Source organism: Rana temporaria, chromosome 4 (assembly GCF_905171775.1).
Source record: "Rana temporaria chromosome 4, aRanTem1.1, whole genome shotgun sequence".
In the NCBI taxonomy this organism is placed as follows: domain Eukaryota; kingdom Metazoa; phylum Chordata; class Amphibia; order Anura; family Ranidae; genus Rana; species Rana temporaria.
Genome location: NC_053492.1, coordinates 317,769,812 through 317,782,595, shown reverse-complemented (window position 1 = coordinate 317,782,595; position 12,784 = coordinate 317,769,812). Strand labels below are relative to the sequence as shown.

The following is a 12,784-nucleotide window of genomic DNA, read 5'->3' as shown; positions in this document are numbered from 1 at the left end:
TAGGGGACTTTATTGCGCCTATGGCAGGGGATCTTTGATGTGAGTTTACAATTTTGAACAAAAGGCTACCTGTTTTTCCCCCTCCTCAAAAAATGCCTGTTTAGAAAAAAATCTTTTCTCTGCCGAGGAGGAGAGCAAATGCTCATAGGCAGATTGGCCAGCCTGCCACACCTCCTTAGTCGAGTCAGAGGGATCTGTAATATGCTGCTGTTTCAATACATGAACCCAAGATTCCACCTTGGCCTTTTGGGCGAAGGAAGCAGCTTTCACCTTATTCATTTTTGCCATCTATTCACCCCTCGGGTAAGCTTTAAAGGCCTCCCATTGCTTTAGGCAAGAGCCATCGGGACCCTGAAACGAGAAGAACTCGCGCATGCTCCCCACCATTTCATCATGTGAATTAAAACGCTTCAACCAGAATGCATTTAATTTCCACAGGGCTTTAGGTAGTGTATCGCCAAAGGGGAGTGGTCTGAAATGCTGCGGGATATAGATCAAATCAGAGAAAAAAGGGAGCATGCTCAAGCTACCCACTCCAAGGTCAATTCTAGAATTAGTCATTATAGCGACAATCGCTCTCATAAGCTCGAGCATTTTTAGAGATTGTAAAGCCACAGTTGGAGTGGAGTAGCTCTCATCATCTGCGAAAATATTATGTCCCCCCAGCCAGAGAACATCTGAACAAGCGTAATGAGTTCCCGAGTCAATATATTAAGCATCCAAGATGGATTTTCACTTTGAAATGAATAGTGGACCCAGGGATCTGTTATCAAGCTTCCTCCTCCTCTCGCCCTTGCTACTTTAAGGCCTGCTTATTACGATCAAGCCAGGTTGAATCATCTATGGCTGACTCAAAAAACTGGCCTCACACTATCTGTAACCCAGAGTTTGGAGGGATATAGCATAGGACAATTGTAGGAGCCAAAGTCAGCGTTTCACATCAGCAAAGGGCCGTAGGATCTGTCTGATCAGCCTCCTCATCCCCATAGTTGTCAGCTAACAAGGCTGCCTGAGTCCACACACCCGATTGACTGTGAGCAATGTCCAGTGAGTGAGCTGCCTGTTCGTCCCTGGTAGCACAGACAGCTTCTGAGCGTAATAAAAGATATCTCTGAGGTCTTTGGCGGCTTGTGCAATTTGGTTCCTAGGTCTTTCAGCTCGTCAGTGCCTTGTGGAGCCCCCTTCACTATGATCTCGGCAGCATCTTGGAATTCGGGACCCGCGGCTTTAGTCTGCCCTGTATGGGTCATTCCCCTAGTGCAGAGGGCCGGTGGGGGTTCCACAGTGATCCCTGGAGCGGTATCCCACATATAGTTTGAATAATCAGTACATGGGCTGGGAGAGGATCAATCACAGATCAGCAGTGGGGAGATGTGTCCTCTCTCACATGCCGTTCCTGAGTATGCCCTATGCCCATCTAGTGAGGAGGTTTTAATAAAACTCCAGTGCCAATCTGCTGTAAAAGTATTTCAGAATTTGTTAATATTAGAAAAATTGTGAACAATTTCAGACTCGACTGAAAAGGAATGCTTTATTAACAAAAAATACTAGTTTCCTGTTTTTTGTGTGTCTTCTTTACTCACAATCCTGAAAGTATGCAGTTGAGTGCTTTGGTTTCTTTTTCCAAGTGCTCGTTCCTTGTTTTTGGCTCTCCAAGATAAGAGGCACAAATTTGGCTTAAATTAAAGCCAGAGATGACCAGGCAGCCAGAATGTGGTCAGCAGTGGCTGCCACCATATTTATATCATTTAAAGGTGTGCTTTTAAGACATTTAGTGTTTTTCTCTTGCGTTCATTGACAGAAACAGCCCCCCCCCCCCCATCTACGGCAGTAGGATACTAGGTAAAAATGAAACTCGGCAGTCCTAGCTGGTATACACCCCTGCTGTGTTATAGGCATTATCAGTTATTTCCGCCTAGTGTTTCAGGAGTAAGGATCCAGTTCCCTGCTTGGTTGGTCCTGCATGGTCCCCTTCACCCCCCAACCTTAGAGGGGGTCTGTTTAGCTCCCTTAATTTCCCAGGTGGATGAATGCCCAAGAGAGGTGGGGGGGGGGGCTGAAGTGTGGTGTTTGTTCTCGTTCCCCTTTGTTATGGTTTGTCTCTTCCTGCCTCAAAATGGGGTTCCTGGGCCAGGGTCTCTGGTGTGCCTTAAATTGCTGTGGCTTTGTGACCTACTGGGGTGGACCATCTTGGCTTTGGGCATTTGCCTTTCTTTGTTGTCACTTCCACCTGGAAGCCAGGCACTGCTTCCCACAGGGCTGTGCTAGGGGGCAGACGCAGGGTGGGATAAGTTGGCGCCCTTTTGCCTGTGGGTTCCTGCCCGCCTACTATCCTGTGGCGGGTGATAAGTTGGGGTTTTGCTCCATCTCTTAAGTTGGGTTTTTGAGAGAGCCTGCCTGTGGCACTGCAGGTCCAAGGCTCAGCTGCTGCTGACCGACCAATAGCTGGATGTACTTCCTCCAACTGCTCTGTTGGTTGTATGAGCCGCATTAGGGTGGGAGGACACTGTATGAGGCGTATGAGCACTATGCTGATCCTGCTGTGCAGTTCAGAGTTGTAGACATATTGGGTACATTTACTATACTGGTAGTCTCTGGCTGCTTTTTTTTTTCTTCTTCTTAAAGCGGCTCTGATGGCAAGGATGAGCACTCTTATTTTGCCGTGCATAACCGGGCCCTAACAAGATAACAAAGGAGTGGCTACGGGACAACTCTGTGAATGTTTGAGTCACCCAGCCAGAGCCCAGACTTGAACCTGATTTAAACATCTCTGGAGAGATCTGAAAATCGCTGTGCACTGATGCTCCCCATCCAACCTCATGAAGCTTGAGAGGTCCTGCAAAGAAGAATGGGATAAACTGCCCACAAATAGGTGTGCCAAGCTTGTAGCATCATACGCAAAAAGGCTTGATGCTGTAAATGGTGCCAAAGGTGCTTCAACAAAGTATTGAGCAAAGGCTGTGAATACTGATGTATAAGTGTTTTTGTTTTTTTTAAGTATGTAACTATCTTTACGTTGTCGTTATGGGGTATTTGTAGAATTTTGAAGAAAATAATGAATTTAATCCATGTTAGAATAAGGCTGTAAACATACCAAAAAAACTGTGGAAAATGTGAAGCACTGTAAATACTTTCCAGATGCACTGAAAGTTTTGGTCTACTGACCAGACGACTTCCCCCCACCTGGGTGAACATCTCTTTGGTTTCTCATATAAATTACATTGGGCACCTTACTGGAGGCAAGAGTGCCTTCCTCCCACAGTCCAGGAAAGTGAAGGTGCACAGTTTTTACACAGGAGGTTTATTTGTTTTCCCTGACTTTTTGTAGAAGGGTGTCAAGCCCTCTAATGCACCCACTGGTGGTGCCCAATGTTCCTGCCCTCTTGTGTTCAATATGTGCCCTCCTCAGGCTTGCATGATGCCCCCATTTCCCCCTCCCTTTCCGGGGGGGGGGCAGCATCTTTGCCTTTTTGCAGGGCTATGGACCTCCCTCGTCTCTGACAACTGGGCCCATAAACTGGTCAAGTCCGGATCCAAAATTAAACTCTAACAGGTTTATCCGATCCTCGACCCCAGGCTTTGAATGAGTTTGCATGGAGGCTGAAGTTCAGGGTGCATTCCTGCCATTTGGTGGTGCCCCTCCTTCCTTAGGGTGATTTTTTTTGGTCTATCTAGGCATTGAGGACTTTTCAGCGTTTTGCAAGGTGCTTTCCCCAATACTGGCATTGCTGTGACAATAGAGGATCGCCAGGATGGCTACCTGGATGACACTTATGTATTCATATATACTCCTATATTCATTTTGCACTGAAGGGGGCACGATGCACTCTCTGCAGGCATTCAGATGGTTCCTGTCTTAAAAAACATCTGTTGGGGCCCCAACAAAGGCGGGGGTATCTGGGTTTGGTCTTCAACTCGGCGCAGGCCATAATGTCTTCCACGACGGACAAGTTACAAAAACTTGAGACTGCAGTTCAGCTGCTCCTGTCCGGCAGACAATCTTTATGGTCCTGCTTTGCAGATTCTAGGTCTGCTGGTGTCCGCCTTTAGAGGTGGTCCTGTGTGTGCAGCTCCTTAGGGTGGCTCTGCAGAAGGAAAACCTAGCCAATGGGAGAACTCTTCCACTACTTTAGATGGCCTGATTTGTCCGGGTCTGTCAGCCAGGGCCTTCCCCTCTGGTGGCTTTGGTCTCCCTCTCTACAGTTTTGGAAGTGTTTCTCCTCCTCTGGTCAGTGATCATGACGGACGCCAGCCTGTTTGGCTGGGAGAAGGTGCTCTGGGTCAAGTTTGGCTCAGGATCAGTGGACACTGGAAGAGGCTCGGCTGCCTATCAATGGCTGAAGCTATGGGCGATTAGGCTGTGTCGAGATCGATGGACGGATCTTTTTTGAGGGCGGCCATTCGGAATGCAATCCTACAAAGCCATTGGGGTGATCTGTCAATCTCCATGACAGTGCGAAGTGTGTGACAGTGGCGCTGGAGACATTGCGCATTCTGCAATGAGCAGACTTTTACGTACTGGCTCTCTCCACCATGTACATTCCAGGTGTTGGGTACTGGCAGGTGAAGTATCTCAGTTGTCAGATGCTGGATCAAGGGGCGTGATTCCTGCACCCAGATCTGTGTACCGCAGATCTGCCTACAATGGGGCATTCCAACTACTGATCTTCTGGTACCTTGCCTCCACAGAAAGGTGCTGGAGCGAGAAGCCCCCTGGCGGATGCGGCAGACATGCTGGTGGTGCCGTGGGATCATCAAAGGGGTTCACCATGTGGCGACTCCGGTGCCTTCCATGTTGCAATCATGGAACTTGTCACTGGTTCATTCTGTCCTCCAGAAGCCTTCTTTTGAGAGTATTCTGGATGTTCCCTTTTTTATGCTGTCTTTAGAAAATTGAATTTTTTCGTTTTTTTGTCATCCTCACTCTCGCTAGAGTGTTGGCAGCCTTATCCTGTTTGGTCTTGCTCAGATATTATGGGGTTCTCAATCTCTGCCTCCCTACCTTCCGAGGGCCTGTGGGGTTTCCTCCTGTTGGAGCACATTTTCCTGCCTTCCGGTGTCCAAGGCCTTCGTGCCCTAGGGTGGTTGCACGAAACTTCTTGGATGTGGTCTGGGTGTCTTGTGTATGCCTTCTGTTACAGCTTCCCTCCAGAGGTCAGGTTCTCTTTTTGCAATACTGAACAGCCTTCCCTCTATTTTCCAAAGTATTTGGCAGAAGATTGTTCCGGTTTCTGCCTTTTAAGGATCTGGCTTTGGCACACTCCGCCAGAGTGCTTTAGTGCCTTGGGGAGTTCCAACTTCTGGCATCTGTGTCTCAGGTTGGCAAGGTGGCAAGTTGGTCGTCTGTGTGCACCCTTGCATGTTTCACGACATTGAGGTGCTTGCATGTTCAGATGCTTGTTTGGGCCACAAGGTTTTGCTATTTAGGATTCCTTGTTCCCCAGGAACAGTTTGTGTGGTTGGCATTGGTTTGGTTTCTCCTGGTTTTTTGTTTGCCCACCCCTTATTGAGACACTGCTTTGGGAAGTGCCTATGGTCATACAAAAACTTGGTTTGTATGATAAAATACTGGTTACTTCAGTAAAGTGATACAAATGATGCTGTGTAAAGCAATCTGTAAATGGGCAAATTCTCCAGTTAGGACTCGTACACACGACCGAGGAACTCGTCCGAAAAGACAAATCGTTTTCCTCGACGAGTTCCCGGTTAGGCTTGTCGAGGGAACTCGACAAGCTTGCTTTGCGTACACACTGTCAAGACAAAATCTCCTTATTCTCAAACGTGGTGACGTACAACACATACAATGGCAGCGGAAGTTCGATTCCACTGGCATAACCCTTGGGGCTGCTTTTTCAATCTAATGTTACTGCGTGTTAAGTAAAAGTTTGGTAAGAGAGGATTTGCACTTTTCAGTCTGTTACTGCTTGAAAAATGTGTTCTCCATTACAAATGCTACTTTTACTTCCGTCTCATACTTTATTCTGAGCATGCAAGGCCGGCGAGGAAATTGAGACTCCCGTCGAGGAAAAAGAGAACTTGTTCTCTTTTTTTCCTCGTCGAGTTCCTCGACCGTTTCCTCGATGAAAAACGTACACACGACTGTTTTCCTCGGCAAAAAAGCTCTCCCACCAAGCTTCTTGAGGGATTCTGTTGAGTTTCTCGGTCATGTGTACGAGGCCTTACCCTCAGACTGTGCTGCAAGATGCAACTTTGTGTTTTCTGACCTACTGTAATTTCCAGCATTTTGGATTCTTTTCTTATTAAATAATTGAGAATTATGATTTTTAGACCCACAGTTTTTTAGCGTGTTTTGCAAGACAAGCAAAACTCTTTAAATACATTTTGACTTGATATACGAGCGATGTCTTGATATAAAAGAAGTGTCGTCTCAACTGAGTATAAAACAGAACAGAGGTGCCTCAAAGTGTACCAATATGGTTACATTTAATGAAGGTACAACATTTGGCAAATCCCATGGTTGATGATCAAGAGGCATATCTAAATATGCAGGCATCTGGAGTAAAGCTGTTCACATAGACCATTCTTTGCACCGCCATCAACGTCATCCATTCTAAGCTGCGCTCCATGAGCGCCTTAAGCCTCGCTTTCGAATCGCTCTACTGCAGGGTAGTCTTCCTGGTCACAATTGCAGACCGACAGTGGTGAGAGGCAGTGGTGCGGAGGAGGGTCTATTTGCACAGCTTTACCCCGGATGCCTACAGACTTGGCTGTGCCTCTTTTAACTACTTCCGGACCGCCTGCCGTTATTGTACGTCAGCTGTTTGCCACAACAACGATATTCAACGACCGCAGATAAAAAAAAAAGTAAAAAGTGCTTCTGCGCCACCACACAAATATAAAAGATGAAGGTAAAAAAACAAAAATGCTGCTTAATCTGAATAAGTAAATAAATAATTATATACCTCAAGTGGATGTGATAAAAAAATGATCAGCGCATAAATTAAATAGATCAATAATGGATGAATATATGATACTGGAAGTGATGTATAAACTAGTGGTCAAATGACAAATTCATTATGGCAAAAAATATATACAAGAAATATATATATATATTTGTGAAAAGTGTAGCAAATGTGCAAAAAACGGATGAGATGAATAGTAAGACAAAAAAGTCCCAAAAAGTGGATAATTAATGTCCTTGTGTAGACAAGTATCGAACAAACAAAGGTGTCTTCACAGTCTTCTTGTGTGACTCTTCCATAAGTTGTGCTCACAGAGCGCTTACCTTAGGCAGGTATGTAACAGCTTGTATGGATGTAAATATATCCAGGGATGGTTCCACTGTGTGGGTCTCCAGCTGCTGTCTGTCACTGTGGATGGTTTCACAGGATCTCTCCTTGGTGTGTGCCAGAGTATAAAGCAAAAAGACATCCCATCGTGAAGTAAATCATCAACTTTTAATTAATAAAAACGTAGAAACTTGCATAAAGGTTTAAAAAGCAATGTGAAACAGCGATTCAGCGTTCAGTTCTTAGTGTTTCCTGGTGCATCAGGTCCTTACTAGTTACGCCACATCACATGGCTTCATCAGAGGTCCACGAACGCTATTTTATTCTCTAGGGTGTCTGAAAATATATAATGTTCGGAGGTTCTAAGTAATTTTCTAGTAACAAAACCTGATTTTAACTTGTAAACAACAAGTTTGAAAAATAGGCCTGGTTGTTAAATAGTTAATCATCAACCATGTGAGTTGCTGAATGTTGTATACTCAATAAATTTAACCATATTGATACACTTAGAGGCGCCTCTCCTCTCTTTTATACTCTGTAGCCCCTGCTGGATTTTGCTTCTAATCCCCTTGTGGAGGCTACTGTTTGTGGATGGAAATGTTATGGTTACACAACATTATCACATTGCTACTGTATAATCTTTCTATATGAACTATAAACTGAAGGACTTATGCATAAATGGTTGTGGAATGAATCATCTGAGCTTCCATTATTTCTTATGGGGAAATTCGCTTTGATATACAAGTGCTTTGGATTACAAGCATGTTTACGGAATTAATTATGCTCGCAATCCAAGGTTTTACTGTACTTAGTATCTAGAGGATAGTACTGTTGTGTCTTGTTAATTTCACCTATTTATGCACTTTCAGGAATCTTGTCAAGCCTATTGCTGTACAATCCAAAGAAAAGGAAGATCGGTACATAGATAATTACAAGGTAATCATAACAGTTTGCAGGAGATATAATGACTACTTTCAATGAACCCTAAAAGAAAAAGTCACTCCTTTTTTAGTAATTTACACATTTTGTAAGTATTCGGCTGCTTATTGCAACTTTGGAATAGGCTTATAAAGACTTGACTGCCCATGCAATATATATATATATATATATATATATATATATATATATATATATATATATATAATGTGTGTGTGTGTGTGTGTGTGTGTGTGTGTGTATATATATAATCGCCCAGAGGCGATTAAATTCGCATGTGCTGCGCTATATAAGTTTTTATTCATTCATATATATATATATATATATATATATATATATATATATATATATATATATATATATATATATACATATATATATAATGTATGTATATGTATTTAAAGGATAAGTGTGGGAAACAAAAGTCCACCAGTCAGGCATCTGGGTGGATCCCAATATTATTGTTGAGATACATCTAGACCAGGGATATGCAATTAGCGGACCTCCAGCTGTTGCAGAACTACAAGTCCCATGAGGCATAGCAAGACTGACAGCCACAAGCATGACACCCAGAGGCAGAGGCATGATGGAACTTGTAGTTTTGCAACAGCTGGAGGTCCGCTAATTGCATATCCCTGATCTAGACTGAAGCTGCTTTGTGATGTCAGCCAACAGCACACTTTAGCCAACTGATAGCTGATTATGCGTCACAGAAGTGCAAAAGTAAGTGCACTTCTCTGACCCACACAAGTATGGCTAGACAAGCTTTGCTCATACTTTAATGCTTTGCTCATACTTTAATGTAAACAAAAAGTGATACTCGTACGCACTCACTCTGGCGAACGCTCCTTGGACCCTTCCAGATCCGACCTTCTGTTCCAAGGGCTGGATCATCATCCTCCTTGGTCGCTGGCTTAAATAGCATGGCTGCTGTTGCCGACTTTTACAAAGTCTGCCCTCACACCTGGAATACCTACTTTGTGTGGTGTAACGCTAGGATACATTCTGTCCTTTTTCTAGTCTAGTCTGGACCAGCATCTGACCTTAAATACATCAAGGGGCAAATCTCTACCTTGGCCGCCTTGTTTCAGAGACTATTGGCACCTTGTTCTTTAGTTAAGGCGTTTTGTACAGGGTGTAGCCCGCATGCTTTTCTTTTTTTTTCTTTTTTTATTATAAGTTCTTTGAGAGAAAAGTACAGTCCTAAACATTTGCATGAATCAGGTAGTGTTAACACTGTGCCATTGTTTAGTGTTATCACTTCAGTGCAGAGGATCTCATAGTGGCCTTGTCTTGTAAAGATAGGGACAGTAGAGGGTGCATCTTGTGTATAGCAGTATACAAACTAATTTAATAACATGAAAATTGGCAACTTAGAAAGACAATGTAGTAATATCGGGCATCTACATGTAGAAACATCATTCAGGGTCAGCTTCCAGGGATTGAACTTCGCAGAACAGGATGAGCTTCATTGGGAGGGATTGCAGCACCTGTAGCTGTAATGGAAAGGAGACACCACTGAGGGCAGCAGACTAAGTGTAGCATTAGGTGAAAAATGTAAATAGCAACTCACTAAAGTAAAGGGTTAAGAGAACATGTGGGTGTTCCGCCTCACATGGGTCCGATCAATCATTAATCATCCAGATGTAGGCAAGCCGAGCAGGGTTCAACTGTCACTGGAGCCTATTTATGTGGATGGAAGCCCTGGAGAGCGCCGGGAGCGCAAGATGCCTGTTAAACAGAGGCCGATTTCACTCAAACTGCGTAGGTTAGGAGAAAATAAAAGACACCAACTGTAAATGCAAGTTATGTCATAATGCTTTAGATGTGGAAAAGTATTACAGGAGACTTTACTACTGCCTTCATGACTGTTTCAATTTGATAAATGAACTGTTATTTGAAATTAATATCACTGCTATTTTTCACCTAGATGTTTCATCTTAATTTTAGTATTTGGAAGATGAATACGGTAAAGGAGATAGAGAAGATGATCCAATGCCTCCAGTGCAGCCATATCATTATGGATCACATTACTCAAACAGTGGCACTGTACTGCATTTCATGGTCCGATTGCCTCCTTTTACCAAAATGTTCCTGGCATATCAAGGTCTGATTAAGCAATAACATCATTGTCTTTGTTTTTGTTTTTAGGGATAAATATGTAGATGGAAATGCATAGTGATGTGTATAGCAGCTTCTCTTGAACTATCATGTGATACCTAAGCAATTTGATTTTTTTGTGGGGGGGGGGATATAATTATTCTTTGGGGGTTTGAATATTTTTATTGTTTTTATTTAAGTTATCAACTGTTCCTTGGTCATTAATGGTTCATAAACATGTTCTTTTTCTTGCAGATCAAAGTTTTGATATCCCTGACAGAACATTTCATTCTACGAATACAACATGGCGCTTGTCTTCCTATGAATCAATGACTGATGTTAAAGAGCTTATTCCGGAGTTTTTCTACTTGCCTGAATTTTTGGTGAATAGAGAAGGTAAGTGATTTTATACAACTAAAATATTTCTTTAATTTGTCTTAAGATTTAAAGTGGAACTGAACTCAAAATGGGAAGATTTGCTATATTATTGGGAAATTTTGTAATATAAATTGTGCCTAAACAGTGTGGCACTGTGCCTCCGAATACTAGTCTCAAGAAAAATTTGTAGTAAAATTCAGTAATTTCACAACTGTTGCGTACTGTTTTCCTTTCTGGAGACACTGTTGTGAGACCAAAGATATGTCCCATACTCCTGACCCACGGTCTTAAAATGATACTAAAGTCTCTCTCTCACAGAGCAGCCCAGATCCTCCTCGGGTCCCCTGCTGGTGCTTCTGTGTCCCCCCCCCTTCTGTTGTGTGCCCCCACAACAAGCAGCCTGCTGTGGGGGCACCCAAGCTGATATTGCATAAGCTGATAAGCAGATGACGCTACTTGACAGAAATCTTGGCCCTTTATCTGGGAAACGCTGATGAAGGGGCAGTGTGTTTCAATACGTTGCTTTTACTGTGGTCAACGAAAAGTTCTATTCTGACTTTATGAAGTGCTAGTGGGGTACAATTTGCTGAATTTCTGGTTTTGATTTCTGTCGGAGACTCCAATAGGTAGTTTTGGTTGTAACTGAAAGAAAAAATACACAACAATACAATTATTGTCTGAAGTTCTGTTCACTTCCCATTGTCTCTTGTGTTGTGGGAATTTACCTTTCTGTCCCGATAGGGGTGATCTCCCAAACAGGAACAAAGACAATAGTAAAGGCCTTAGAGAGGCTCTCACCTCTCCCAGCTCTTTACAAAAAGGTGTGGCTGAAATTAGGCTTTAATGGAGAGAAATTCTTGTATTGGGTTGATAGGAACATCTGCCAATATGCTGGCTGCAAGAAAAGATGGAGAAGTTTGCTCCTAGGGCCAGCATGCTTTTTTGCATTGTATTGCAGTCATGAATTTGAGTGCATCTAAAAAAAAAAGTATAGCTGATGAAAACACAATTTAGAAAAGTATTCTAAAAGTGCTTCAGATGTGTGTGTTAAGACTGTCTTTCCAACTAAATAGGTTTTGATTTTGGTGTACGTCAAAATGGTGAACGAGTAAATCATGTTAACCTTCCACCTTGGGCCCGAAATGATCCACGTCTGTTCATCCTAATTCATCGCCAAGCCCTAGAGTCGGACCAAGTTTCCCAGACAATTTGTAATTGGATCGATCTTGTATTTGGCTACAAACAGAAAGGACGTGCTGCTGTTCAAGCGATCAATGTGTTCCACCCAGCAGTAAGTATGAAAAGAAAAGTCATTTTTAATTGCTTGGAAAATAATTCTGCCAGGTTGTATTCTGGAGATTTTACTGGACCACAAAATATAGCGTAAAAGAGCACTTCAATCAAAAGTGATTAAACAGTTTTGAATAGTTGTTTAATGCGCCCTCCAGATATTTTATATTTTGTCATAGTTTCTAGTAGTCCAGTCTTTACATATGAATATTTGACACAAAGACCCTTATGCAGGAAATACAGTGGGTATAGAAAATAATCCCCCCCCCCCCCTTTTCAAATCAAATGTTGTTGCTTTGCAGCCTGAAATGAAGTCTGACACTGTTTTTTGTTTTATCCAGCTGTATTTACTGTATTTAAAAAATATTTAAAAACATAATCACAGAGTTGGAAAAAGGATCACCCCCCCCCCTCCAAAAAATTAGTTGTAAATTTAATCAGGTGTAGCTAGTCACCTTCTCAATGGCACACAAAGCCATTTGACTTTCAACTGTGATCAGCTGTGGTCAATATTATTATCTCAGGATGAAAAGAGCTTTCCTAGAGTATTTCAGTCTCCGATGGTGCAACTAAAGCAACAATCAACTAAGGGGGGCAAGGTACTGTCAAAATATCTCAGGGATAACGTTTTGGACAGGCACAAATCAGATGATGGATAAAAAAAAGAAATCCAAAGGCTTTATCAATGCCTAGAAGCACAGTAAAGTTTATTAAGAAGTGTAAGGCATTTGGTGCAATACAGATCCTCCCTGGATCATGAATGTCACTCCAAACTGGATGAAAGAGCCAAGAGAAAACTGGTCAGAGAGACTACCAAGAGGCTGACAGCA

General features: G+C 42.8%; 1 protein-coding gene across 1 annotated transcript in view; it reads left to right on the top strand.

The window, feature by feature from the left end:
• LYST (lysosomal trafficking regulator) overlaps positions 1-12,784 on the top strand; it is a 317,564-nt gene that overhangs the window by 280,927 nt on the left and 23,853 nt on the right. Inside the window, exons 40-43 of the mRNA XM_040350648.1 lie at positions 8,120-8,186; positions 10,137-10,293; positions 10,542-10,682; positions 11,738-11,955. Of these exons, the coding sequence (XP_040206582.1) occupies positions 8,120-8,186; positions 10,137-10,293; positions 10,542-10,682; positions 11,738-11,955 (583 nt within the window). The remainder of the gene's footprint in view (positions 1-8,119; positions 8,187-10,136; positions 10,294-10,541; positions 10,683-11,737; positions 11,956-12,784) is intronic.